At 42.3% G+C, this 25,349-nt stretch overlaps 2 protein-coding genes and 1 long non-coding RNA gene across 13 annotated transcripts; 1 reads left to right on the top strand and 2 right to left on the bottom strand.

The window, feature by feature from the left end:
* Positions 1-850: 850 nt before the first annotated feature.
* On the bottom strand, positions 851-6,430 carry LOC146712755 (uncharacterized). Of its 11 annotated transcripts, none has more exons than XR_014917249.1 (6): positions 6,370-6,430; positions 4,978-6,251; positions 2,402-4,912; positions 2,182-2,317; positions 1,981-2,079; positions 851-1,757 (listed from the first exon to the last, which is right to left on the bottom strand). It is a non-coding gene; the product is annotated as an uncharacterized LOC146712755 (long non-coding RNA). The 11 variants fall into 11 exon arrangements; XR_014917232.1 differs by having other exon boundaries at positions 1,981-2,317; positions 2,402-2,573; positions 2,666-4,912; XR_014917248.1 differs by having other exon boundaries at positions 1,981-2,317; positions 2,402-3,275; positions 3,381-4,912.
* A 1,514-nt stretch (positions 6,431-7,944) lies between these two features.
* Positions 7,945-12,117, top strand: LOC146712754 (nuclear factor 7, brain-like). Its single transcript, XM_085444138.1, has 2 exons — positions 7,945-8,093; positions 8,198-12,117. The coding sequence occupies exon 2, from the start codon at positions 8,215-8,217 to the stop codon at positions 9,586-9,588; it is 1,374 nt and encodes a 457-aa protein (XP_085300264.1). The 5' UTR covers positions 7,945-8,093; positions 8,198-8,214; the 3' UTR covers positions 9,589-12,117.
* Positions 12,118-15,747: 3,630 nt separating this feature from the next.
* LOC146712753 (stress-associated endoplasmic reticulum protein 1) lies at positions 15,748-24,823 on the bottom strand. The gene is made up of 3 exons (XM_085444418.1): positions 24,637-24,823; positions 22,403-22,478; positions 15,748-17,443 (listed from the first exon to the last, which is right to left on the bottom strand). The coding sequence occupies exons 1-3, from the start codon at positions 24,718-24,720 to the stop codon at positions 17,403-17,405; spliced, it is 201 nt and encodes a 66-aa protein (XP_085300544.1). The 5' UTR covers positions 24,721-24,823; the 3' UTR covers positions 15,748-17,402.
* Positions 24,824-25,349: the final 526 nt, after the last annotated feature.

Genomic DNA, 25,349 nt, shown 5'->3' with positions numbered 1-25,349 from the left:
GGTAAAATTATTTCTTTCTTCTTTTTTTAATGAAAAAAAGAACAAAAACATTCCTGAATTGGGAAAAAAAAAAAAAAAATCACCAGTGGTGTTAGTTACGTTCATAGGAGGAGATCGAGATAGAGAAGGATCCAGGGGCAACAACAAGAGACAACATCGACACATTAGAAAGGTATAATAAAGAAAATAAGTGACACCAAGAAAAGAAGCAAAATCTGAAACCACTTCAATTTTATTGACAATACAAAGGCAGAGTGTAGAGTGTGCCAGAAAAGGATATCACATAGAGTCAAAGGAGCTTGCAAAGAAAAGCGTCTGGACTTCTTTAAGTTACTTGAAGAAGTTTCATCCGAGAAGCTTCTTCAGTTCTAAGGTCAAATGGTGGAGAGTCCCAGATATAAACCTAGTGGGAGTATCCCCCCACAGAGGGACAAAAGGACCCCCTGATGATCCTCTAATCGCCTGAGCCAAGGTGTGAAACTGGGTGTGGGTCCCAATCAGAGTTTCGGGTGAGTTCATTGTGAAACTTGGCCCCACGTTATCATGCGAATTCCTGAGATCAGATGGCCCAGGATGTGAGTGGGCGTTAAGGCGTCTGGGAAGGGATCTCAAAACTGGATTATAGATGGCAGAGAGTTGGTGTCGTAAACCCCCGCCTCTGTTCAAAGATGGTCGCTCACAGTGGACATAGATGGCTTCTTTCACTCCTCTTTCAAACCATCTGTCCTCTCTGTCCAAAATGTGAACATTGGCATCCTCGAAAGAGTGTCCTTTATCCTTCTGACCTTAGAACTGAAGAAGCTTCTCGGATGAGAGGTGAAACGTCTTCAAGTAACTTAAAGAAGTCCAGATGCTTTTCTTTGCAAGCTCCTTTGACTACGATGACTGAGAACCTTCACAGAGATATCACAGAACTCAAACAACCTGCACAGAGACCTGAGAACAGTCCACCCATCAGTGCACTGGGAAGATAAAACACAGTCAAATGAGAGTGATATTAATGAAGGTGCCAGTGTGTCTACTGCAACTGTAGCTGCTGCAGTATCTACAGCATCATGCAGTATACCACCACAACCACCTAAACCAACCCAGAGCTCTATAAGAAAGTTTTTGCAGAGGTCTGTGACCCCAGCAAGACAGAACTTAATTGATAAAGACCTGTCCAAAATGATTGCACTTGATTTCCAACCATTTTAGCTGTGGATGATAAAGGATTCAGGAACTTATTCATGCACTGAATCCTATGTATGTTTTCTTGCATGCAGATTGAGGATAGTTTCTTGCTGATGGTTGAAGTCCCGCATAGTCTTGATGTTTATTTTAGAAAGAACCGCATCTTCCACCAGAACACGATGCTGGATTCGCTCACAGGCCTTTAAAATAGAGACTTTCTCTGGACTGTTGTGAGTACCCTGAGGTGAGCATAACCACAAGTGTTTAGTTTAACTGTTGCTCCGAGTGCTGATGTCACGTTGTGCGGGTCCCTAGCACTTGGTCATCTTTACTCTCTGTATAAGAGCAGCATCAACGAGGTCATCCCTGTCAGTGTGGCAGTAGAGGGTGTTGTCCCAGTGGGTCTTGTACAGCTGGTTAAACTATTGTGGCTGCTTGTCATGCCCCTCCACACTGAAGGACCTTGTTCCTCTGCTCAGCGGTAAGTGATAATTTGTCCTCTATCAGGCTAATCTCCACAAACACAGAGCAGAACATTTCCAGCTTTTCAAATCCAGGATGGCTTTTGTACTGCAGGCATCTTCCTGTAAAATGAATCCCATACAAACTTGGTCGGTAAATATATAAACAATTGTCTTTGTTTTCAGACAAGCAGTGTGTGTTTTAATCCTTGCTTTAATGTAAAAATGTTGTCCCTCATATAAAAAGTAAACCTAGCTACTCACACAGACTGGAGGGTGAACAGTGGAGGTTATAATTGGTGAGTGTAATGTGGGGAAGGACAGCATGCAGCACAGTGTCACATACCTCCTCGTCACTCTGCAATGTTTCACCGGGATCATCTGGCTCGGGTTGCTCAGGCTGAACCACCTCCTCCTCAGAACCAGGTCCATCACTGACGATGTCCTACAGAGAGAAAATTACAGAGTCTCCTCTGCTCTGGCTGAACAAGTACTCCAGTCTGAGTAATTCAGTGGATGTGAGATCAGCTGGGCCACAGATGTTTACTTCTACAGGTTCTCCAAACAGCTGCTGACAGCAAGTGTTGAGGCAATTGATCAGTGCTGCAGAGTAAATCCTTTACCACCAAATACAGCATCTGAGCTCCTCCTTCCACCTTGCAAAGCCACTTATCAGTGAGGACCTGAAAACAACAATAATAATGGAAATGTCAATGACATGACTACAAGTGTAATTTGTCACAAGTATACAGATTACAGCCGTGTACCTGAAATCATGTTAGGAAGTTATTCGTGAAAACCTTCCAGGCTGTTGCTTCCACGCAGACATTTTTAATCCACGTTGTTTTTTCTTGTGGTACCCACCCTGTACATGTTTGTGTCTGCTGGGTCCTGAATGCACTCCAGGTGTCACTGCTGTGCTGCCCTCAACAATGACACCTGGAAATAAACAGACAAACTTTATGTGATCTTCAGTTTGTCACAATTTAAATTCTTGTTTTAATAACCTTCTGGAATGAGGACTTTCCTACCAGGTGTTTTGAACAGACTCACTCCACCCTCATCCAGCCCAGCTGGAACTTTCAGCTCCTCAATAACCAAATGGATGATCCGAAATGTTTCCTCGGGCGTCAGTGTGACCCTCCGCACATGCTGTTTTACCTGTCCCTGGAAATGTACAGGCAGACAACTGCAGACACAGACTGCATTGTTACTGGGTCCTTTGCTCTGGCGACCCTTATAAGCAGCTCGAGGTCTTCGCGGTTTTAAGGCAGCAGCGCCCCAGCTAGTGCAGACTTAAATGCTGAGTACTTTGCATGAGACTCTGTACGGATGGCTGCGTCAAACCAGGGGATCCAGTGAAAGATGTCCAGACACACAACCATCCCACAGTCCACCCGAGGCTGAAACAAGGCCTCTACTACTGATGGTCCCTTTGCACAACAACAAGCATCCAAAATGTTGGGAACAGGCTGATTGGCCAAGTGAAACCTCTCAATGACTCCACATCACATTGGTTCCAGCTTGTCAAAGGACTCCTCACAGGTTAGCACAAAGTGCGATTCATGTGATTCTCTTTATCTGCCGGTTCTGTCTCTCAGAAGGCGTGCAACATTCTTATCCACACCACGCCTGCAAGGACTCTCACAATTAAGATCTTGATGTTAAATTGAGTGAGCGATTGAAAAATTAAAAAAAACTTAAAGCTTTTAAAATACACATGAACATGATGGTCATTTTACTCACTTGCTAGTCAAGATGGCAGGGAACATGGCTTGATGTCCCTCACTGAGCTGTGATTAAATTCCTGAACTCCAGGCGAGCCACCAACCCTCCTCTGCCACTTCTGCCTTTGTCCATGGCCCGCAGCACAGGACCTCAGTAAGCATCATGCACCAGTTGGACACATCACAGGTGTGACGTACCTTAAGTATATAAGGAAGAAGAGGGAAAATGTAAATATGAATCCAGGATAGGGGTTTTACTGTTTACATTGGAGTAAAATATTAATGTGAAATTACACGGTGGTGATAGCCAGACTTATATAGGTGAACCTCCTCACACTCATCAGCTTGAGGATACTTCTAGGAGCACGTTCACACTCCAACAGAGTGCCACAAAAAATATGCGGCTGTGAAAAAAAGAGCTGTACACTGATCACAGCACCTCAGGATAGGGATGCAACGATACCAATTTTTTCAAACCGATACGATACTTGGATCTGAGTACTTGCCGATACAGAGTACAAAAATCGATACTTCTACCACACACACACACAAATACAATTAATTGGAAGACAGGTTTTATTATATTCCCTGCCGATAAAAAATAAAATCTTAATAAAAATGACCACAAAAAATTTCAAGTGAAAAATAAGCACTTCTGTTAAATTATTGCAGAGTCTCCACATTGTAATTTTACAAAATATCACTGAATTATTGGCACTGTCTCGAGCTTTCAGAATAATAAATAAACACTTCTGTTTGGAATAAAATAAATACAAATAAGGTTTGAGAGTAAAATAAACTTTTAAATTGTTGCAGAGTGTCCATATTGTAAACAAACAAACAAAATAACGAAAGTATTTGGCGTCCGTTGTGCCGTCGCGCACACATTGCTTGTCTTTACCTCTTCAGAAAGTTTTGGCACCACTATCTCCCTGATGTATGGGCGGTTGGGAATTTCATATCGCAGCTCGAGTATGCTGAGAAGATGGTGCAATCCTATGTTTTCAGCGATAAAATGAGTCAGAGCCTCTGTTATTTAAGCTGCCCGTGGATTCTCTCTTGACATTTTTCATCGCTTTTCCAAACCTGAGTTAAAGTTGGCTGTTCCGGTCCACACTGCTGACATTTTGTTTAGTCTAGCTACAGCAGCCTCCAGTTTCTCTTTTTTATCTGGAGCCGTCAGTCTCACTCCCCTAACCCTGTGCCTGTTTAGCGCGGGATGTCCCCCTAGTGGCCAATCTAAAAAACGACAACAAAAATGACAAGCCACCCTCTGATTAATGAAATAAGTTGGTATCTGTTAACTTTTACGAGTATGAGTACACACACATTTTACAGTATCGGTGCATCCCTACCTCAGGAGGTTCTGGTGGGTAAAAACAAATGTGATGTGATTTCATCACCCGTCGCCTCTTTAACACAACAGTAGTGTCCTTGTATGTCTGAACAGGGGTGAACAGCCCTCTGTCAGTGTCCTTTTTAAGCCAGGAAAAGTCACCAGATGGGATATATCAGGATTTTCCCAGAGACATGCCCATCCCTCTGTCTCCACTTGAAACACACACATACAAATGCTCTAACTGAAATTGTTTGGATTTCAAATAAACAGCACTTACAGGTGAGTGACTCAAAGGTAATTGTATGGCATGATCATGACCCTGGGATGCAGGTGACTCACTCAGTCAAACTGTGTCATGTTTTTGGACCGTACAGCAGCCTCTGTGGACTCAAAATTATTTTGATGTGACTGTACAGTGGTCTCAAACTCCTTGGACAGGAAAGCTGAGGTCTGCCCAGTTCCCCGCTTGTCAGACTTCACTCCAGGACGAGGAGTGTTGGGACTTTAGTACATCTATAAATGGGATGAACAAGTAGTTTTGTAATTACGATTACTTTGTAGAAAAAGGTGGTTCCCCATCTCTCCGTTTCTTTGTGGGTTTGTCAGTAGTGATGGGACGTTCTGTATCGAGGCTTCGGAGCGTGTGTCGAGTAATGGAGGGGGCGTTTCCGCGAAGCGCGTATCGAGGCTTGCTTCATTTATGGGAGGAGCTGAAAATGATGACGTCCGAAGCCTCGCTGCCCGGCTGTACCACGTGACTGGTTCAGGAAGCAGTTCGAACTTTGCCGCAAATGATCATTTTCCATACTGCCAGCATAAATATACACAGTATACTGCCATCACTACAATATAGGTGTTTTACACACTCCTTTTGTTGTTGACATTTACAGGCTGTGTACAAAATGCCACACTCTTCAAATTCATGCCAACTAATATTTTTACGTCCAGTAGGTGTCCTGCTAGAGCAAATGAAGCTTCAAGAAGCTTCGCGTTGGGGTGAACCAATTGGATGAAAAGCTTCAGTGCTTCATGAGGCTTCATCTGCCCATCACTATTTGTCAGCTCCGTTCTGCGCCTGTCAAGTATGCTGGAATCATGCATACCGTCAGCAATATCATCGTGAATGTTACACACTTAAAGAAAGTTTACAACGAGCAACATATGCTGACAATAGCCATTCTCGGGTAAATGAGTATTAATGGTTTAGTAATCCTGCCTAGTATGATATTAAATATATGATACACTTACTACTTCATATATCCGACATCGTTTGTAACGAGCCACCGAAGCGGTGCCTTTTCATATTGTCCTAATGGCACCACCAGCTCTCCCAGACACTGCTGACGTGAAGGCGCGTGGATACAATCTGCTCGGAGAAGCTTCTCTGCGTGAGTCAACGCAGTGATTTGGCTGAGCAGCTCCAGTGGAGGTTTGGAGAAGACCATACTTCCTTCCCACAGTAACGTGCCTCTTTGGTTGTCTTAAGTAGGGCCGAGTGACGACGTGCATCGGGATTAACAACGCGAATTGCTGGTGTCGCCACTGAAAAGACTAGAAATGGCAGTAATAGGTTAGATATTGGCCATGACGTAAAGGGTTGAATGAGCTTTTCATCCTGGTGTCATTTCAGCTAAATCCAGATCCAAATATCTTAAAGTGGATAACTTACTGTAAAGATAAACGAAAAGCGACTTTCCAAACATAGCGGAGGTGCCGTTGTTGTTTTCTGGTGACGCAACTTCCGTCGACAGACGATTGGTAGTCTACAGTGGGCCAGCTCTCCTATTGGTCCACAGTCTGCGGGCGGGGCGAGCCCTTCTAATAATCAGAAGAAAGTTTGAAATAAAAACTGCCAAACAGCTGCAACACTGAGTCATGCTTTATTTTCTGAACTTCACAAAATGTTTAATTTTTGACCTGCGGTGACAGTCTGCGCTCTGCTGTCACACTCACACATTTATAAGAGGAAGTTGAATGAAGCTCCGCCCCCCCCACGTGTTTAACACGCAACAAACCAGGAAACTGGCTTTTTTTTTTTTTTTTAATTTAACAAACAATGAGTATACAACATACGAACAGATGAAGTATACAAAACAACAGAACATTAACACAAAAAGCCAAGGGTAAAAGAAAAAGGTAACAGTTATAAGAATACACGCAAAAATTCACATACATATATTGTTTTGAGAGCCTTTTTGTTGGTGGAGTCTGATATTGATTGTATGTACATTTCCACATCCTTAAAATAATGACAGAAATATGGTGTTTTGTTAGTAAACTTAAATTTATGGATAAAAAATTTAGCTAAAAGTATTAACAAATTTATCATATAAAAACATTTATCATACTTCTTGGGGAACTTAAAGAAACAGAATAAAACATTTTCCCATCGTAAAGAAAACTCCCTTAAAATATGGACAATAACAAACCTGCTAAATTCCTTCCAGAATCTCTGTGTAAAATAACAGTACCAAAAAAGATGTGTCACAGTTTCTGGATGATCCCCACAGAAAGTACAATTAGTATTAATGTCCCTTTTAAATTTTACCATGTAGTGACTGGCTGGATAACATTTATGTAGAATTTTACATGAGACTTCTTTTACCTTATTTACAATCAAATATTTATGGGGACCATCCAGACTGTCTTCCACTTGATATCTGGAACATATCGGTTCCAATAAGATATTATATATGGGAGAGAGACGATATCTTCTTGGAATAAACTACGTATTCTCTTATTGCTGTTACCAAGTTCCTGTGAAAAGCAGATTTTTCCTATTGGTGACTCAGCTGGATCAGGGAGAGTGACTGAGGCAGATATTGAGCTGTCAGTGTTTTTATATAATATTAAAGTCAATGAGGGTATGGCACCAAGCACCATTGAGAATTCCTGAACACTCATTGGAAAATTATATAGTGCAATAAAGTCGTTGTAAGTAAGTAGTTGTCCCTCTTTATTAACCAGCTGAGCCACCAATAGGATCCCATTTTGGACCCAAGTTTCCAGGAAAAGTGATTAATTTTTATATCTCTTTTGTTCCAGATGAGGTATTTGTGAGGTGAGAAGTTGTGTTTATAAATGAGGGTCCACGCTAAGAGGACCTGCTTATATAAAGTTTTTTTTTTTTTTCGAGCGTCGTTCCAGACCATACTCCGTACCACTTGGTGGCGGTAATGCACCTTTCAATTGTTTGCCAACAGCCAGTACAACTGTAAGAAAGAAGAAGAAGAAACTGGCCGTTCTTTGTCCTCAGTAAAGAGAGACGCACAGACGATCAGACTGAGCTCAGACCAAACTAGCAGCTTCCTCTGAGTGAGTCCAGCTACAGGAGAGAAAAGTGGAAAACTCCAACACTGCTGCTTCAAGCTGCTGACGCTCCACACACTGAATGTGAGTTTGAGCAAAAACACGACTCAAAGCAAGTTTCAGTGAAGGTGGTAGAGGAGGGAGGGGAGGAGCCAGGACTGACTGTACTTCCTGTCTGCTGTTTTCAGCTTCACTCACAGACTCAATGGCTTCCAGCTCAGAGGAGGCTCTCTGCTGTCCGGTCTGTCAGGAGGTCTTCAGAGATCCTGTTCTTCTGTCATGTAGCCACAGCTTCTGTAAAGACTGTCTGAAGAGATGGTGGAGAGAGAAAGGGGAACGTGAGTGTCCAGTTTGTAAGGAAATATCTTCAAAGAAGCATCCACCTTTAAACCGAGCTTTAAAGAACCTGTGTGAGTCGTTCTTACAGGAGAGAGCTTCAGAGGATCTCTGCAGTCTGCACTCTGAGAAACTCAAACTCTTCTGTCTGGACCATCAGCAGCCAGTGTGTGTCGTCTGCAGAGACTCAGAAAAACACACCAATCACAGATTCAGACCCATCGATGAAGCTGCACAACAACACAAGAAGGAACTTCAGGAAACTCTGGAGCCCTTAAAGAAGAAGTTAAAGGTTTGTGAAGAAGTTCAAGTGAAGTTTGTTCAAACAGCAGAACACATTAAGGTCCAGGCCCGACACACAGAGAGGCAGATTAAGGAGCAGTTTAAGAAGCTTCACCAGTTTCTAGCAGAGGAAGAGGAGGCCAGGCTGGCTGCACTGAGGGAGGAAGAGGAGCAGAAGAGTGGGATGATGAAGGAGAAGATGGAGGCTCTGAGCAGAGAGATAGCAGCTCTTTCAGACACAGTCAGAGCCACAGAGGAGGAGCTGAGAGCTGAAGACGTCTCATTCCTGCACAACTACAAGGCTGCAGTGGAAAGAGTCCAGCGCTGCCCCCTGCTGGATGATCCACAGCTGCCCTCAGGAGCTCTGATAGACCAGGCCAAACACCTGGGCAACCTGACCTTCAACATCTGGAACAACATGAAGGACGTGGTCTCCTACACTCCTCTCATTCTGGACCCAAACACTGCAAATCCAAACCTCATCCTGTCTGAAGATCTGACCAGTGTGAGACGAGGAGGAGAGAAGCAGCAGCTTCCTGATAATCCAGAGAGGTTTGATCATTCCTGCTGTGTCCTGGGCTCTGAGGGCTTTAACTCAGGGAGTCACAGCTGGGATGTTGAGGTTGGAGACAGTATACAGTGGGCACTGGGTGTATTTGCAGAGTCTGGGCAGAGGAAGGGAGTCATAGGGTCTGTTTTATGGAGAATAGGGTGCAGTGCAAGTAAATACTACACACTTTCACCATCAGCTATCACTGATCTCTCAGTCCAGAAGAAGCTCCAGAGGATCAGAGTGAATCTGGACTGGAACAGAGGACAGCTGACGTTCTCTGATCCTGATACTAACACACACATACACACCTTCACACACACTTTCACTCACAGGATGTTTCCATACATTAACACTTACGATAAAGCTAAAGTGTTGCCTTTGAAGGTTCAGTGTGAGTGGGGCAGATGAGTTGAGGATGATTATATTTCTAATGTTGTTCCCTGTCACTGTTAGACCTCTGCCTCACCACTACATATTTCAAATACAACGAAGGCTTTTACAGACAAAAACATGGCTGTGCCATGGGCTCCCCCGTGTCACCTATTGTAGCCAACCTTTACATGGAGGAAGTGGAAAGAAAGGCTCTTGGCTCTTTCAAAGGAAGAGTACCCAGCCACTGGTACAGATATGTGGACGACACCTGGGTCAAAAATCAAAACACGAGAAGTGGAATCCTTCACTGCGCACATTAACGCTGTGGATAAAAACATCAAGTTCACCAGGGAAGACACAAAGGATAACTGTTTGCCTTTCCTGGACTGCGCCGTGCACATTGAAGAGAACGGCAACCTCAACATCGAAGTTTACCGGAAGCCCACACATACGGACCAGTACCTCCTGTTTGACTCCCATCACCCTCTGGAACACAAACTTGGAGTAATTAGGACCCTACACCACCGGGCAGAACATGTTCCCTCTCAACCTGAAGGAAAAAAGAAGGAACACACACATGTAAAGGAAGCACTTAAAACATGTGGTTATCCTAACTGGGCATTTATAAAGTCAGCATAGATGCACAGGAAAGAAGACCAGACACCAGCGAGGGAGGATAAGAAGGACAGACGCAACAACATTGTCATCCCCTATGTAGCCGGTGTATCAGAGAAACTCAGGAGAGTTTTCTCCAAGCACGACATCCCAGCAACACACTCAGACAAAAACTGGTTCACCCGAAAGATAAAACGCCAAAACACAGACTTAACAATGTGGTGTATGCTGTACAGTGCAGTGAGGAATGCTCAGACCTCTACATTGGAGAGACCAAGCAGCCACTTCACAAGCGCATGACACAACACAGAAGAGCCACCTCCACAGGACAAGACTCAGCAGTCCATCTGCATCTTAAGGATAAAGGACACTCTTTCAAGGATGCCAATGTTCACATTTTGGACAGAGAGGACAGATGGTTTGAAAGAGTGAAAGAAGCATCTATGTCCACTGTGAGCGACCATCTTTGAACAGAGGCGGGGGTTTACGACACCAACTCTCTGCCATCTATAATCCAGTTTTGAGATCCCTTCCCAGATGCCTTAACGCCCACTCACATCCTGGGCCATCTGATCTCAGGAATTCGCATGATAGGCTGGGGCCAGGTTTCACAATGAGCTCACCCGAAACCCTGGCTGATTGTGACCCACACCCGCTTTCATACCTTGGCTCATGTGATTAGGTAGAGGATCATCAGAAGGTCCTTTGTCCCTCTTAGTGGGTGGGACACTCCCACAGGGCTTTAATCTGGGACTCTCCACCATTTGGCCTTAGAACTGAAGAAGCTTCTTGGATGAGAGGTGAAACGTCTTCAAGCAACTCAAAGAAGTCCAGACGCTTTTTTTCTTTCCAACAGCTTCAATTCCTGTCAGTGAGTTGAAGCTGTTAAACTGCAGCTGTCCTCCTGCTGCCTCGTTGTTCCAAAGCTCTTTGTTTCTCTTTTAGTTCTCACTGTTTCTTTCTGTTTCTGCTGTCCACCTTTTCACATGGAAAATCATTTCACTGTTTCTCACTGAATGACTCCCCAAACTAGATTTGAAATTCTATCAAGTTTCTAATCATTACAAGTGATTCATGTTTCTATTTGATGTGTGAACTATTAAGCTTTAGTAAGCTATTATTAAGTTCTTATTTCATCATTTATAAAGCATTAATTCTCCTTACTGTTCATTTCTAAATGTTTATTCTTGATTAATACAGCCCCATATAACATGTTCATTGTATCATTTTTAAATAAGTGATAAAGTATTTAGATGCACATCTAGCTCATGTCTGTGTGTTAATAAATGTGTTATAAATGCTTATTTTAAAATATAATTTTGTAATTCATTGTTTGCCACAGTTACAAGTTATTAAGCATTTTTTTGTGACCTCATCTAAAGTGAAGTGTAATTTTGCCTTAAACTGTTTTTATAGTTGACTCAAAAAGTCTCACATGTCTTCACAACAGAAAAATGTCACAAAGCACAAAGAGATGCAAAACATTCAAATATTCTTTTGCCAGATTGAAACAAAGCCCACCTGAGGTTTGCAGGAGAAGAGACTTAAACTCCTCCTACAAACTCAGTCTGAGTTTGTAGGAGGAGTTTAAGAGCGAAAGATGCACTGAGCCTCAGGATAGCCCAGCTTAAAGATAAAATATAAATAATGTTAATACAAAACAATATTTCACAAATAAGTGTAAACACCATAAACAAATTGTCCATCATGGCTGATAATGCAGGAGTTTGTAATAGATCCCACTTTCCTCTGGATTGTAGTCTGTTAGCTTTAGTCAGACAAGACAGCATCCAGTCAGGTTCAGTTTCAAAATGCTCCTGAAGTTAAAGAAATACATGGAGACGATTTAGTTTGCTGGGATATGGATGGACATGTGTTTAGTGAGAGCAGCAGTTTGTTGTTGCCCAGTTTATTCTTTATGACAACAATAAATATATTTTTAAACAATGATTCATGTTCAACTCCATATATGAAATGTTTCTGATATTTCAATTGTGGTTGTTTGCATTTGATTGACTTTGTCTGATTATAATTAAAGTGAGATCCTTCTATTGTGGAAGTAATGAGTCACTTCCCTCTCCTTACCTCACCCAGGTAAGGAGAGGGAAGTGACGGAAAATGCCATAGGTCACATCAGATGCTGGAGAGTTGACAAGAAAAAAAACCTCTAAATGTTAGCTCACAAAGCTTCAGTTATAGTATACAATCAATTGACAAATAATTAACCAAATTTGTATAATCATCTCCAACAGCCTGGAGCACAGGGAGGAGAAATTAGACGCTCTCCAAGAATACAACGACTTTATCGAACTCCTGGAGTCAGTTGATAGGCGATGGTCCAGCTTGGATGCGATGTTGTCCCTGCTGAAGATTTTACACCAGCAATTTAAATCCCTGCAAAAATCTCTGGATTTCAGCCAGAATAAGGTGGAAACGGTCGCTGCTAAAAAGTCCTCGCTACGGGACTGAGTTAAGTCTGTAAATGAGAATGTGACCCATCATAATACAGAAAATAAATGCAGGCCTGTAGTATGAGAGAGAACTATGTGTTTTCTGGTATCTCGGGTTCTGCTGAAGAGGATGCAGAAGCAACTAATTAAAAGCTGCGATCGAGTCCATCGTCTCAGACCTAAGAGGGTGCCGGGAGACAGCATCCTGTTGTGGCCAAATTCGGACATTTCAAATAGAAAGACCAGCGAAGAGTTGCGTCAACTTGGACTTCAGCATAAACCACCATTTCCCTAAAGAGATCCTGGAGCAACGCAATGTCCTGTTCCTAAGTCTTCATTAATAAGGGCTCTACGTGGACGGACACCTCTATCGTGACCCTGCATCACTCCCTGGTTATATTAACATCACTGCAGATAAGAATCTGAGATGTTGCTTCAGACGCCAACTAAAGTAAACAGTTCTGTGAAAATGAATTCTTGCTGTAGAAAAAGTTCAAAAATATAAAATTTAATGTAAGTCAACAGCTTTACTACAAATTAGTTTGGTTTGGTGGCATCCTATTGTTCGTGCAATGCCATAAATGTTAAAGTGCAATACTATGTTGTCAGTTGTTTGTATTTGTGCAACACTTGAATTAAGAAAGCAAAAGTTGTTATATGTTTTGAAAAGGGATATCTGATTAAATATGAAGATTTTCTAATGGAATTGTACTTCTTTGCATGAAACAAGTGAAAAAAACATGGACTTATTATAATTATTAATATTAATAGGTAATTATGTTATGATTGTACTGCTTTGGCCCACTTGACATCTAATAAGGCTGTATGTGGCCCCATGAACCAAAATGAGTTTGACACCCCTGATCTACACTATAAAAATCTGCCTGGAACATCAACATCTGTTCTCTGGGAAGCAGGGAAAGCTGTGATGAGGTAAAATAATTTCATTTCATTTTAAAAAGAAAAAACAAAACAAAATATTCAGGGATTAGAAAAAAAACATGAAATCCTTCGAAGAAGCCTTCGTGTCCCAACAGGAACAGGAAATACTGAACAAACTATGTAAAACTCGAATTAAATGAAGTTATTGATAAGACAGTCAAGCAATAACGCTGGATTCACCGCTGACAACTGGTGAACTCCAGCAGGAATTAGACAGGCTATAGTGATTGAGGGCTTAAGATGCAAGAATGTGGAACATAAAAACACTCTTTATGATGTTTACTTTTTCTCCAAAACTCACAAACCACTCTCTCTGAGGTAATTATATTAATAAACTTTTTTTCAAGATTTTCAGATTATTCAGTATCTATACTTCTTCTGATTAATTGCTCGTTTCATAATTCTTCTTCTACACCACTGCAGTCTGAAAATGTAAACCCCTGCGTGTTATCTTAAAAAGCTATAAAGGACCGAGGACAAAGAAGGACTAGATCTGCCTAACTTCTTAGCCAACAGGCTTAGGATGGTTAAAACATACCCTTTCAGATGGGCTCTGGCTAGACGTAGAACAGGCTCTAACAATAACAGAGAGATTTTGGAACTACCATTTATCAGCTCAAACATCAAATGGCATCAATATCAGCTTCTTCCTGATAGCATGGTGGGAGTTTCTAAAAATGATGAGTCTTCATTAATCCCTGCAAACGTTCACCTATCTGGAACAAACCTGACATATTACAAAACAATAATATGATCAACTTCCCAGATTGCAGTTGTAAAAGAATTAAATACTTGGAACATATATTCTAAGGAACAGACTTTATTCCATCTGACAGACTAGCTATACAGTGTGGGATTAACAAGAATAGATTTTTAGAATATCAACAAATTAAATCTATAGTAAAAAAAAAAACAAACAAAAAGGAATTTAAGGCTAATGAAGTTAAATAACAAACACCATCACAATTCCTTAATCTTAAAACCCCCAAAGTACTGTCTAAAATATACAGGACAGTCTCCATAATAGATGAATCTTCCTATTGCAAAATGGGAAGCAGATTTATCAGTCAGTTTAGGCCAAAAGTTCTGGTCTCAGATATGCGTAAAAAGCTTTAAATTGATTAGAAATCCCAGTCTACAACCAATACTGTACAAAACACTACATAGAGTGCAATATACAGGTCAGTGGATGTTCAGGATAGTTTTTAACAACTGCTCACACTGTCACGGGAATACACCTAGCAACAAGGTGTATTAGGAGGATACAGATAATTGTCAGGCAAAATGTCCTCAGTTTGATGAAATAATCCCCTCCCATAATACACCTACCGTAGCACAACACTGGCTTCATAGACATTTATCCTTTCTTACTTGAACAAATTGATCTGTTGGAGGCTGGATGAGTCACTTTGGTAATACAACTGATAAACAGATGTCTTGCCCAGAGGTGTGTTATAAAACTGAGTTTTGAACCCCCCCTTAATGAAGTACCAGCTGATCTATTTGTTAAGGCTAGTGTTTATTTACGGGATGTTTGTGTATATATATACATATACATGTACTTTGACATTGGAGTTGTGTCATTTATTTTTATTGACTATTGCTTCTAATTATTTTGTATTTTGAATACTACAATTGCAGTTTTTCCTCTTTATGTTTTACGTTATTGTGCTAGTGATGTTAATGATGGTAACTCTGTTTTCTTCTGGGCTCACTGGTGGCAGTCAGTGTGCAGAGTCAGGGTAACAGGCTTCATGTTAGCACCCGGTTTGGTAGTGGAGTTATGGACAATTGAGTGCGATCACTGAGGGGCTCCATACTGTTCTGCATCCTCCATCTGTCCCCTTGTTTCCCAACTTAATCTTTAGCAGGACAGGTTGATTTGTTTTTCATATAATTAATAAAACCGTGGATAACAGTACAAATTCAATAGTGCTAACCCTTCTTCTTCAGAACAGCTGTTAGTAAAGCAAGTTTACAATGATGATTAACTTCAGCCACAAGATGGCAGCAGCTGGTCTGAGATCCTTTATCGGAAAGAACAATTCAACTCTCAGGTGTCATCAGAGACAGTCTTCACTTTCAGAGATGAATTCATGCCTGCACTGCCTTGTTGGTCGTAAACATGGCATTATGAGGTTCTTTTTCTTACAGAGAAAGCAAAGACAAAGAGGAGCCGGGAGGCGTGTAGAGAAAAATATTGGAGCTTTATTTAGTATCAAAGCGGAGCGTGTCGTCCAGCTGAAGGAACGTCTCCGACTGCTTCACATGGAAACGTCAGCAGGACGTTTGTAATGACGGAGCTCGTTTCATCAGCTTGTTTTACTTCATTTACAGCAGAAGAACTGAAAGTGTGTGGAGGGGAAGGGATTTAAAGGAGCAAAGCGCTGTTTTTAGAGCCTTAAAGAGAAATCACATTTCCAGTCTGAATCCTGTAAACTTCACACGATGATCCAGCATGAACCTGCATTCACAATCACTTCCTGTGTGCTTTAATTCAACGTCTTTTCACCCCGCTGACAGTCTGTTCGTCGCTTCATCTGCACGTCATTAAAGCCCAGATTCATTTACTTTAAATGACTTTGGACCTCTGAAAATCTGAGAGCTAAAAGAAGAATTTACGAGGCCCCGTGAGACATTTGTAACTACTGCTCACAGAAGATGAAGCTCTGACTTCTTCTTCATGTGATTCATATATTTCCTGTTTCACACACACTCACAAAAAAGTGTTTTGGATGAGAGACGTGCTGCTGATAGACGCAATCTGCAGATTTCAACCCTGAGTTCAAAATAAACATTTTATCTGTAACTTAACTATTTCATTAATTCATCACAAATATAACCAATCACAGCTCAAGCAGGGTTTATTGTGAAGAAGACGCACTAAATGTAAGTGACAGTTACCAGAGGAGAGATTAGAGTAACAGCTGTGGTTGAAACTAAAGAGCTCCAGCAGAAAAGCTAAAATTGCTTCTTTAAAGTAAATGTTTGTCTTTAAACCGTTTCTAATATTAACACTTATGATATGTGACTGAATAATCAGCGGAATGAATTAAACGGCTCCTCAGAAATAAATAGATTTGTTCTTTTTGTTTGTTTCACATTTGAAACACTAAGTAATAAGCAGTCATTAAACAGCGGTTAGCAACAGCACTCGAAATCACATAAATCACTGAACTATTATTGACAAAAATACAAAATTCACAACAAATACACTCAATATGAACTGAAACTAGAACAGGTGTGTTAGACTTTTAATTTGGAAGACATTCTTTTTTTTCACATTAAAAGTCTTCCAGGCTGGGCTGCTCTTCTCAGGCTTCAATGTACAAAAGTTTAAAATCTGAGGCGTGCTGCATGTAAACATCTGTCTGAACCGTAACTTTGTCCTGTTATTACAATGATTCACAGTATGATGGCTGAGTCTTTCTGAGTAAATGAGCTCAGACTCACGAGGGTCCTAAAGACTGAGCGACGGTCTGAGAAAGGAGGCGCGTTCGCAGGATTTATGATTAATGAGCCGACAGCAGGAAGAACAGCGCTTTGTCCCTTTAAACCGGGGACTGAGAAAAGCAGCAGAGACGAGAGACAGCAGCTGGACGACCGACAGGAAGAGGATTTAAGACTTCATCTGATAGGAACCAATTATCAATATGTGATGGATCAGCTTCATCGACAGAGACGGGAGTAAACAAACAGGCGATGTGCTGCAGAGAGAGAGGGAAGAGTCCAGACTCCACAGGTACAAGTGTGTGTGTGAGAGAGTGTGTTGGGGGTGTGTTTTGAAGGCGATGTGCCCCTCCCTCCCTCCATCGGGCTCAGCATCTCTGGGGTCAAAGATCATCACATGCCCTGCCTGATGCTCTGGATGATCTGGAAGATGGCTGCAACAAACACAAAGGAGGCATTAGCAGCAGGTCACATGACACAAAACTAGCTCATCTGTAGACACATCAGAGACGCTGACACCTGTTTTTTTAAACACTCTTAAACTGTATTATTGCTCAGTGAATCAAACCTGGAAATTGTGGCACAAACGTTCAAAAAACAACCACAAACGACGCAAAGCAACGAGCCACGATCGCTTCCTGAGTTTTACTCCGAGGGCTGGAGGCCTGCCAGCCGCCTGTGTTTGTCACGTAACACTAGCTACTGTATTTTAAAGAAGATAAATGTTATGAAACGGAGGTACCAAACAACCGTGTGCAGCAGAGATAAGATCACATGAATCATGTGACGTGTGAACGCGCTTGAAATGATGGCGAGGTGATGTGCTCTGTTGTTGGCTGCAAATGCAGAAGTCTCTGCGTTATCACTCTGCAGCTGCTCGTGTGGTTTCACACGTGTTCCTCAACAGCGAGCCTCCTCACCAGCTCGCAGTGGAGTCTTAAACAAGAACACTAACCGTCCAAAGACTCTGAGCGCACGCAGTCACGACGGACGTGTTTATAGCAACGTTTCTGTAAATGTAAATAAAAGCACAGTTTGTGTTTCATAAGCTCCTCGAGTCTGTGAGGACTAACTATGAAGCAAAGACGCAGGGACACAGTGTGGTTTAGAAACCTGTCAGTGAAATAAGCACAGGTTTCCACCTTAAATGAGCCCGGGCTCATTTAAGGTGGAAACCTGTGCTTATTTCACCGTCAGTGTTTCTTCAGGTGTGGATGTTCCTGAGCACATGCAGGATCAGGTCGGTTTCTAATGCAGCGCTGACACCAACATTCACACTGTGCAGCCAAATCCATCAAGTCATGAAATCTCAATGATGTTATGAACCACATATGATGGAATCCACAAACATCTGTAAGAAAGTTGTTACTAGGGCTGCTCGATTATGGCAAAAATGATAATCACGATTATTTTCACTGAAATTGAGATCACGATTATTTGACGATATTTATTTAACCCTTTAAGACCTACTATAGAACCAAGTCCACCAGAGCTTATATTATTTTTTTTACATGCTGTAGTGCCATTTGTGGGAGCATTTCAAGTTGCTATACATCAATACAACTGTTATAGCCCATATTTTAATAATATGTATGCATTAAGTGCATAGTAATTACATAAATTACAAAAAAGTGCAATAAACTACAAAAAAAATTGAAAATCGCTTTTGTTTTGTTTACATATATTTCTACTTGGAGAAATTTAAGAGGTTTATCCCTCAAAACTTTAAATACAATAAAGTTGCAAAAAAATAGTTTCCCACCACAGGAAATTTATTTTGAGTGTCTTCATAGTTTTATTTTGGAGATACAGCAATTTTTATATACTGCAGGAAAAACAAAAAACAATCCTATGATGCAAATTTGCAAAGAAAACAGCATGTGCATCATTTCACTGTGGGAAGTGTTACGAACAGCTGATAGGAACGGCAAAGCGTGTTTCTGGAATATTATGTTTTTGTTCCCGCAAGCGCTTTTTATGCAATTTTTGCAAAGCTATATGTGGAACGAAACCGTGACCGAGGACAAGCTGATGGCATCAGATGTAAGTACAACTCCTCCGGTTTCATATGCAAAACAAATTATTGCGCTAGCTTACACGGTTCAGGTTCTACAGGGATTTAACAATAGTTACGCAAAACGGAGCATGCAGCTCTGACCGGCTTTAAAGGGTTAACAATGACTTTAAAAAAATAATATAAAATAGTGTGCAACACCACTGAAGTTTTTTTTTTTTTAAACTCTCTTTTCAACCAACGGCAGTCACTCTCCAAATAACTTCTGCTTAGCTTTCCGAGCTTCCCTCGGGTCCTCTTAATCAGCGGTCTCCAACCTTTTTTGCGCCACGGACGGTTTATGCCCGACAATATTTTCACGGACCGGCCTTTAAGGTGTCGCGGATAAATGAGGGAGGGGCTAATAATCGGCTCAGTCATTTTTAATGATCGTTGAAAGCCCAGATCGTAATCGTGATTAAAATTCGATTAATTGAGCAGCCCTAGTTGTTACTGTTCAACTAACGCAGCCACCAAAGATTCAGCTTTTTTCAGCAACACGATGCCAAAGCACATTGTTGTAAAAGAGCCCAGCTGCTACTGACCAGCATGTAGACTTGAACGGTCGCCCACTGAACTTTATAAAACCCAACATATGAGCAAAGAGCTGCTTGAATCCTAGATAAAGTGAAAAAATGAAACATTATGGTTTCAAACCACAAGCTTACAACCTAAGATTATGAACACGTAAAGAGTTACGTTAGAAGAACAACGGCCACAGCTCAGTGGGAAACATGCTCCTCTATGTCTCCATCTACCTACACGGTTACCTTCCAAGATATGTGCAGATCCACCTACTGACAAACCTGCTGCATCCATCTACCAAACTATGTTCCCACCTACTTATCTACCTATATACCAACCCATATCTAACTACCATCATACCCTCTACCTGCCTAAAATCTACCTACATAGACACCTATAGGTGTCTCTGTACCTAAAGCCTCTCTATCTATGCACCTACCTGCCACTTCTACTTTGGCTCTCGGAGGAGGCGGACGCACTTTTCTCCTCTCCCTTATCTTCCCTGCTAGTTCTTATGTCCTTGTCTATTCTCGTATCTTTTTTGTATTACTTTCCCTGGAACACTCTCTCACAGTCTGTGTCTAAAACCTAAAAGAGAATTATGGATTTGATCAACTGGTCTCTGAGTGCTATTGACACCCTTTAACGAGAAGTCTGGGCTCGGGAGAACCCGAGTGCCCTGGAGGGACTTTCCCTGCCGGATACACGATGGACGGGTGGCAGAGGATCGTGTGCCTGGCGGGACTGTCGATCGAGGACGCTGAAGATATCTACCTATTCGGAACCATGATAACAGGGTTCTTGCTGATCGGAGCTGGCTTGGCCCTGGCTTATCAGAGAAATAAGAAAGCGGAACAGGCTGTTCAAACCCCCACAAGGCTGCCCGCTGGGATTGGAACGACAGGCGCGACTTCTCAGAAAGGGCTCACTGAAGGCAGCATGGTTAAGAGCTTGGAAGCGCTTACGACTGCAGTGAATGCTCAGAATAACACCTTTGAGCGTATGTATGTTGGATTACATCAGGAAAGAATCAACTCAGAACAACATCTCTGGGCGGAGCTGGATTACACCTCGGATCAGTTGGCTGCGGTCGTGAGGTCTCAGAATCTGCTATGTGAGCAAAAAGAGTGACAAGACCACAGAATCGACGGCTAATAACATCACAGAGAAGCTCGCAGCTATTAACGGGAGACTGAGAGACCAGTGTCGGAGTGTTAAAAAACAGCTTGAAATTCTCAATTACCATCATAACCCGGCTACCCCTTCGGCGCCAGCTCAAGGCTGGAGCCGAACAACAACTCCCTGATAACGACTGTGTTGAGTCTGTTCCTTCCCATTCCCTACAAGGCCACCTGGGTTGGCTGGTAGACTGTTTACTTAGCCTGATAGGGTGAAGGACACTGTCTCAGCTGAACTATGGACACGCACACACATACATATACTGATACTGATAAGCACTCACTGACGCATCACCCTCCCTACCCCGGACCCAACGCCACCTCCAACGCTTACCTCCCCTCTGATGTGGACATCGGGTCAGCTGGAGGCGCAGTCGAAGATTGTAGCGGCCCCAGATCAGATGTACACACTGGGACTCTTTCCCATGTTGCTTGTCTGTGTTTATTGTGTTATGGTGTGTTGATACCTGTGCATTCCTGTATTATCCTTTTGTGTTGCACATTTCAATGTTTTTTTTCCTCGCTACCTAGCCTGACTTGTCTCCCCAATGTGATGTTTGTATTGTATGTACGGCCGGCAAGGTCTGTCATCTCGGTTGTGGGCAAAAGACCTGCAACTGACAAATAAAGGCTATCTCATCATCTCTCTCATCTCATTATACCCACCCACCCATTTACCTACCTACTTAACTACCTGTGTAATGATCCATATACCTACCTACTGATATATGACTTAATCTACTTTACCAACTGTCCTGTTTATCTTATCCATAGGCATGTATTCATATACTTACCTATGGATAAGGATGGATGTGCCCGCCTATCTACTGAGGTATTACAACTAGAGACACCCCATTAAATTTGATGATCAGTGCTTTAATAGAGGACTCTTAATAGCTTTTTATCTTCAGAGGCTTTGATTGTGATTGCAGTAATAGTAACGATCGCAGTTAATCCAAAAAGTAAAGCAAACATGTTTTTCTCTCTCCAGGTTTATTGTCATGTTAACGAAGAGTGTTGAGCCTTGTAATACTTTTTATTCACACACATGCTCCTAAATAAATGTAGCAATCTGCACATGTATTTTTAGTCGCAAATGTGAAACTTTCAAAATGTCCAGCACCGCCAGCATCAACTTCCTGTCCTTATTCCAGTAACTCTAATACTTCTTTTAGTATGAAACAGTCAAGTCTTCTGCTGCTGGCAGAAGCAACATTAATCTGCTTAATGAGCAGGAACATCACGGGAAACCCAAACCGGCTCTATGCCTCAAAGCCACGGCACAAACAGAGATTCTATTGTGACCTACAATTAAAAAACAGGCTGAGAAAAGCAGGAGAGCCAACTCCCATCTATTTAAAGCGACTGTTTTTTGACATGTGTTACCAAACGCTAATTAGAGATGGCAAGTCCTGACTGGCAGCGATAAAAGTGCAATCTGTCACAGGAAGACCTTCTGACTCCGTATCCTGCAGGCTGAAGACAAAACTTCTGGGGAAAAATGTGACTCAGAGTTTCGAGAGCTGATAGAGTTCTGCAGAAACGCCACAGAGATAGGATCAGCTGAGCGGGAAGCAGAGCCCGTCTGCATCAGCAGCTGTATCAACATCTGTATCACCTGCAGGGGAGAAACTCACCTGATCCACAAACCACAAAGACGAACAGAGCGAGCAGCCACGGGCCCACCGGAGACTTCTCATCGTTTACTGGCCGCTGGAAAACACACAGAGAAACCACGCACCGTCAAAAGCGTCCCGTGGAAGCCTTTTGAGTTTTACTTCTACATAGAACTTGGTTCTTTTTATTCTGATGGTAATGATAACACCTCGTGGTGAAAACAGGCGTCTTTGGTGTTTTCACAACACTTCTCTTATGATACCTTTACACTGTTTACATTATATGCGACTTTGTTTCACACATTTCACTTGCTTAATCCTGAGATTTAAGCTTGTGCTTCATGAAGCCTCGTTTATGCAGCAGGGTGAGTAAAGTAGAGAAACACGAGGTGAGACAGTTCTAACTGGTTTGTCTACTGCAAGGACAGACGAGCTGAAAAAAATGACATTTTGTGACAGGTGAGATGGGAGTGTTGGCAGGTCAACGCTAAGAGAAAACCGAAAGTCTCCAACAAACCAAAGACAACCTGAGAAACCGAACTGTAGACAGGACGGGCAAACAGAACGTGCGACAGCCGCTGAATATTTCAGCTAACATCCCTGCTGTAATCGTCCCGTTTCAAAGACTTCTGCTAGCAAATGAAAAGATTTCCGTGGACAGTCAGTGTTTACTGTGTTCACCTTAACGTCTGGAGGTCATCATTACAGGGCCAAACCCTGACTGATGAGATCCATTCATGCCTCAGAGCTCCAAGCTCTGACCTTTGATTTATTTTAAACACTAGAACTTTAAAAATGTTTAAATTATGTAACCCTGTTAAAATAAAACCCGTCATGTTACCATTTGCAATATGTGGTACAACGGGAAGGCCACTTATACCTCAAACCGCTGAAGACGTCACGTTAATATAATAATGAACGCAGCGCTGGACATTAATGGCACACGTAGTTGCCTAGTAACGCACACTGTTTACATACATTTTGGCTGCTGTAACATAAGCTAAAGTTAGCTCGATGTGACTGAGCAGCAGGGACCATGTAAAGATGCCAGTATAGCCTCAGCATTGGTTGATTCACGTGGTGCTGCTTCAATGAAATATTCGTTGTGCCAAAGCAGTGCAAATATCACTAGAACTGTAATAAATGTATATTTAAACCATATTTTATGAGGGGTTTTACAGGTATTCAAACATCAAATACTTCTTTGTTCATCAAACAGAAAACACAAGTAGTTCTGTTGTACGGTGTGACACCACCAACTGAATCAAGGCAAACTGTGGTTTTGTCACAGTCGCCCACCACACACTGTAAATATCCTGAGCTAGCGTGCCTGCTGATGGCACGCAAGCTAAATGTCTCTGAATTTAAGCTTCAAAAGTACAAAGCTGGGTGTTTACAGATGTTTACTAAATCACATCTGTGGCTTCGAGTTCCTTGAGAATCGCCTCACAGTAAAAAATGTTAGGCTGACTCTGTGTGTGTCACACTCATAACTGCTCACACACACACAGCTTTGTGTGCGCTCAATGTTGTTACACCTGCCAAACCAGCCACTCTGCACCAGACTCCATTTAGAAAACAGCTCATTTAACGCTGCTCTCTGTCTGCACGGACAGAATCGAGCATCTGATCTTCATTTAAACGGTCCGAAGCCCTTTGTTAAATTCGGCCTGCGTGTGATTCCCTAACATCACCTTCTTTGACACAAATTCTGTTTTAAATGTGCGCACTGAGCTGCACGCCTCCGCCCACTCCATCTGTTTACACCTCATCACACAGAGGGGATGGACGATTAAAGCCCCCCAAAAGCTCACAAACAGCCGACAGCTTTATATGTTTGTGCCGATTGAACACCACAAAATAAAACTTTAATATATTAGAATAAAATCGTATTTCTATAAATTACAATCGAGCGGCGCGCTAAAACTCCAGCTTTCCTGAAGGACTCTGGCTCTCTTTAAGATGACACACTAAACAGCCACTCACAGTGCGCCAGCAGCGGGACCTCTGTTACTATCCCACCATTTCACTGGTTTTTAACAACAATTACATGCAGCATGATGGCGACTGTGATGGTAACAGAGCTCCGTGGCTAACTTAGCGAGCTAGCTGTTTCCTGGATTCGACTCTAAATAAATCAAATAAACGTATTTAAATGCTCACTTCTACACGAACATCACATCTACAGACCACACGCCGGCCACAGCCCACGGGCTCTAAGTTAACGGGTCAGCCGTTAGCCCTGGTTTCCCTACCGACGTTTTCTGGACGTGTCCCCGCTGTGTGATCGTCTTGCTGTGTCGCTCGTTTGCCACTTTCATCCGCTGCACTGCCGACATGCTTCAGGCTTATTGACCGGTGCGGACCAGGAGGACGGAGGAAGAGGCGGGAACAGCCGGGATCCAGAGGCAGGAGGCTCGCTGGTAGCGGAGGAGAGGACAGTCAGCTCGTTCTGTTTCCGTGTTACCGTCAACGGTTTGGTTGATGTTAGCTGAGCGAGCCCTGACCCCGGAACTACTGACCTCGTCACGTGACAGGGAACAGCCAAATGTCTGCATGCTGCCCCCGAGAGGCGGGAACAACCTGTGCATGTCAGAAATTTCACCAGAAATACAAAAATAATTATATATTCTTAAAAAACGTAGAAATATTCAAAATAAATGTAATATTATTAAACAATTACTGAAACTGGTTCGACATGAGGAAGTCTTATGAATGTTTGCAGATGATGTTTTGATCTGTTGGGAGAGAAGGGAGCAGGAGGAGGAGAGAGAAGAGGAAATAAGACAGATAACATGTGTGAGGATGAGGCAAGTGGATAAAATGAACGTGCGAGGAGTAAAAGGAGTGACGTAGATGAGGTTCCTGGGGTCAACCATCCAACTGACAGTGTACAAGAGAGGTGAAGAAGAAAGTGCAGGCAGGCTGGGGAGGATGGAAACGAGTGTCAAGGGTGATTTGTTACAGA

The sequence above is a fragment of the Copadichromis virginalis genome, linkage group LG3 (genome assembly GCF_057382275.1).
Source record: "Copadichromis virginalis isolate Kocher_CV1m ecotype Utaka linkage group LG3, C_Virginalis_male_GT1.1, whole genome shotgun sequence".
Taxonomy (NCBI): Eukaryota; Metazoa; Chordata; class Actinopteri; order Cichliformes; family Cichlidae; genus Copadichromis; species Copadichromis virginalis.
The sequence above is the reverse complement of the archived record's forward strand: the minus strand, read 5'-3'. Positions and strand labels throughout refer to the sequence as shown.